The 2647-nt window shown below is 54.3% G+C and overlaps 1 protein-coding gene across 1 annotated transcript; it reads right to left on the bottom strand.

The window, feature by feature from the left end:
- Positions 1-917: 917 nt before the first annotated feature.
- Positions 918-1741, bottom strand: LOC123177080 (uncharacterized). The gene has a single exon (XM_044591029.1). The coding sequence runs from the start codon at positions 1665-1667 to the stop codon at positions 1134-1136; it is 534 nt and encodes a 177-aa protein (XP_044446964.1). The 5' UTR covers positions 1668-1741; the 3' UTR covers positions 918-1133.
- Between the last annotated feature and the right edge of the window lie 906 nt (positions 1742-2647).

Genomic DNA, 2647 nt, shown 5'->3' with positions numbered 1-2647 from the left:
GGTTTCTTGAACTGATATGTCATACCTTGATCCGTCAGAGTTCAGGATGCATTCAGCAGCACACACCTAATCTCTCCTTAAATTTGAATGTGTGACCCTGCTGGTTGCTCACTACGTGGTTCTTGTTCATTGTGCACTATGCTATCTTCTCATCTTATATGGAGTTCATTACTGGGGGTGCTTTTTGGATAATGTTGCTCCAGGTATGATGTCGTTTGTTTGTCATGTTCATGACTTGTAGTTGTTAGACAAATAAACCGTGGCTCGGCCAGGGCGAGTCAGGCGCGCGTGCGTGCGGGTGCCAGACGAGCCGGGCATAGTCAGGGCCGTAGCTGCGAGTGTGTGTAGCAGCACGTGTACGTGCGCGTGTGTGAGCTTGTTGCCGATGGAGCCGGAGGAGAACGCGTCCAGAGCTGTTGGTGGCCGCGTCGTCCGCGTACGGGCGCGACGGGAGCGCAGGCCAGGTATGGCGTGGGACGCGGGATGTGGGCGACTGGGAGCGCCGTATGGAGCGGCGTGGCGTGCGTACGAGCGCACGTATAAAGGCTCGCTAGCCCCTGTGTATCGGCAGGTGGTTTTGCAGCTGAGTTCGTGCTCAGGAAAGAAACTAAGTGGCCGTTCGTGCGGCCGGCGGCGTTCGTGCGCCGGGCAAAATCCTGCTGTGTCCTTCTCGTTCTTCTTTCTTCTACCTCCGTCCAGCTGTGAGAGAGAGCTAGCTAGGGCTGCGCCAACAGTAGTAATGACTTTGTGTTCCCCCGTTGTAATCTTAATCGTTTGTTTGTCATGTTCATGACTTGCTGGCCGCGTTTGGAAGCCCTGTAAGTACCATATTATAGCTCTGATCTCTTTGGTTTATCTATAAGATTCAACCCTAGACTCTAAACCGGCTAAGTTTCAACCCTCAACCATCAAAACCGGATATATTACTTGATTTATTACGATAACTTCTTGTTTTCCGTAGAAAAATCACACTGATATTACAAACACTGGTAAGAAGGATACACCGTGACACACGCAGATCCGTCTGTCCTTCTCATAACACACGGTGAGTTCTGCAGACACTGAAATCGTAAATAGCACACGGTGACAGAACGAAATCATGGGGATTTCAATGGAGTCGGATGGAGTTCTGTTTACGGCAGGGCCTTGGTCTCCGGCTTGTGCGGGTTGTGCTTCTTCTTGTGGTGGCCGCCGCCGCGGGGCTTCTTCCAGGGCGTGGTCGAGGGGCAGAAGGCCGACGCACACTCCGGGGACGCCACCGACGGCGTGGCGGTGGTCTTGGCGCCGGCGACGACGCCGAAGGTGGTGGCGCCCTCGGACAGTGGCACGATCTTGGACGGCTCCTGGCCGGGGCACGGCGCGTTGGAGGCGGCGCTGTGAAGCTGCGCGACGCAGTCGGCGCCGTGGAGGTCGGTGGCCAGGGGCACGCTGAAGGCGCCGGTGCGGTCGAGGCCGCCCACCGCCTTGCTCTCGTACTCGCCCTCAACGTTCCTGCACTTGATCGCCACGCGGAGACGCTTGAACGTTTCCTCGGCCTTCATGTCCTTCCTGGTGCAGCCGGCGCACTTGGCCAGGCCGACCACCACGGAAGCCGCGTCGGCGTTGGCGACGGCGGCCGCCAGCAGCACCGCGCAAACGCCGAGGAAGAATGCTGTCGGAGCTGCCATGTTCGAGTCTCCTCTCTGAACTCAGCTGCCTGCTGGCGTCAAGTGGCAGCTCGATGGATGGATGGATGGAAGAGGCGACGCATGGCTTATATAGGCCTCCGCTCCGCATTGGTCGGCAGCGGCACAGCTCGATGGACGATCTGGTTGAATGCTCCAATGGTGGTGGTGGTCGGCCGTCGATCGGCGCAGTGAAGCGAGACAAGGAGAGACCGGCTGATTTGGCGCGCCGAATTTGCAGATGCCGAATTAAAACTCCGTCGGCTCATCACGCCATGCACTGCATGCATGCATGCGTCGACCGTCGATTTGATCCACGTCATTGGCCAGTTACTCGGTTGGTGGTCGACTCGGCCGGTGGTCGATCGCGTCCCTCAGCTGGCATTATGCTTTCACCCTCAGGTCGGTCAGCAAGTTCACAACATGTCCATCGCTTGCTCCTTGGATATATACCACGTCGATCGAGGTGGTTGCCTCCACTCACTCTGTTATGCTCTGCTGCCTCATCACTCTGTTCCAGGTATGGCATGAGTTCAGGAAACCCGGCATATCGAGGGAACGACATATCGTGGCGTACGTTATCTCTGGTCTCTGCACATAAACAGGATCCATGGTAGAATTGTGCCTAAAAATGTAGCAAGATCCATGGTAGAACTACCTCTGTTTATTCGAATACACACACTGGAAACCCGAAGGTTTTAAATATTGGTATCACAACCATATTACAGTTTGGTAACTGCTTGAAAGATTCTGCATAACATTAGTGTCTTGTATGTTCCTCTTTTACCGGCTTATCCATCTTCGCATCCATCTACATTTCCCGAATAATATATGGGACGACTTTCTCTGTTGCAACATATTCAGTTTTTCTTCCCGAGCAATAAAAACTGCCTCCATTCCTGATTCCCCTTCTATTATGTTTAGCTATCATCATGTGCTCCCTCATGCCACTACTTATCCAACATTACTTCCACCCAAGCATG

The sequence above is a fragment of the Triticum aestivum genome, unplaced genomic scaffold, assembly GCF_018294505.1.
Source record: "Triticum aestivum cultivar Chinese Spring unplaced genomic scaffold, IWGSC CS RefSeq v2.1 scaffold131085, whole genome shotgun sequence".
Lineage (NCBI taxonomy): Eukaryota > Viridiplantae > Streptophyta > Magnoliopsida > Poales > Poaceae > Triticum > Triticum aestivum.
Note: the sequence above shows the minus strand (reverse complement) of the source record. Positions and strands in the feature narration are given on the sequence as shown.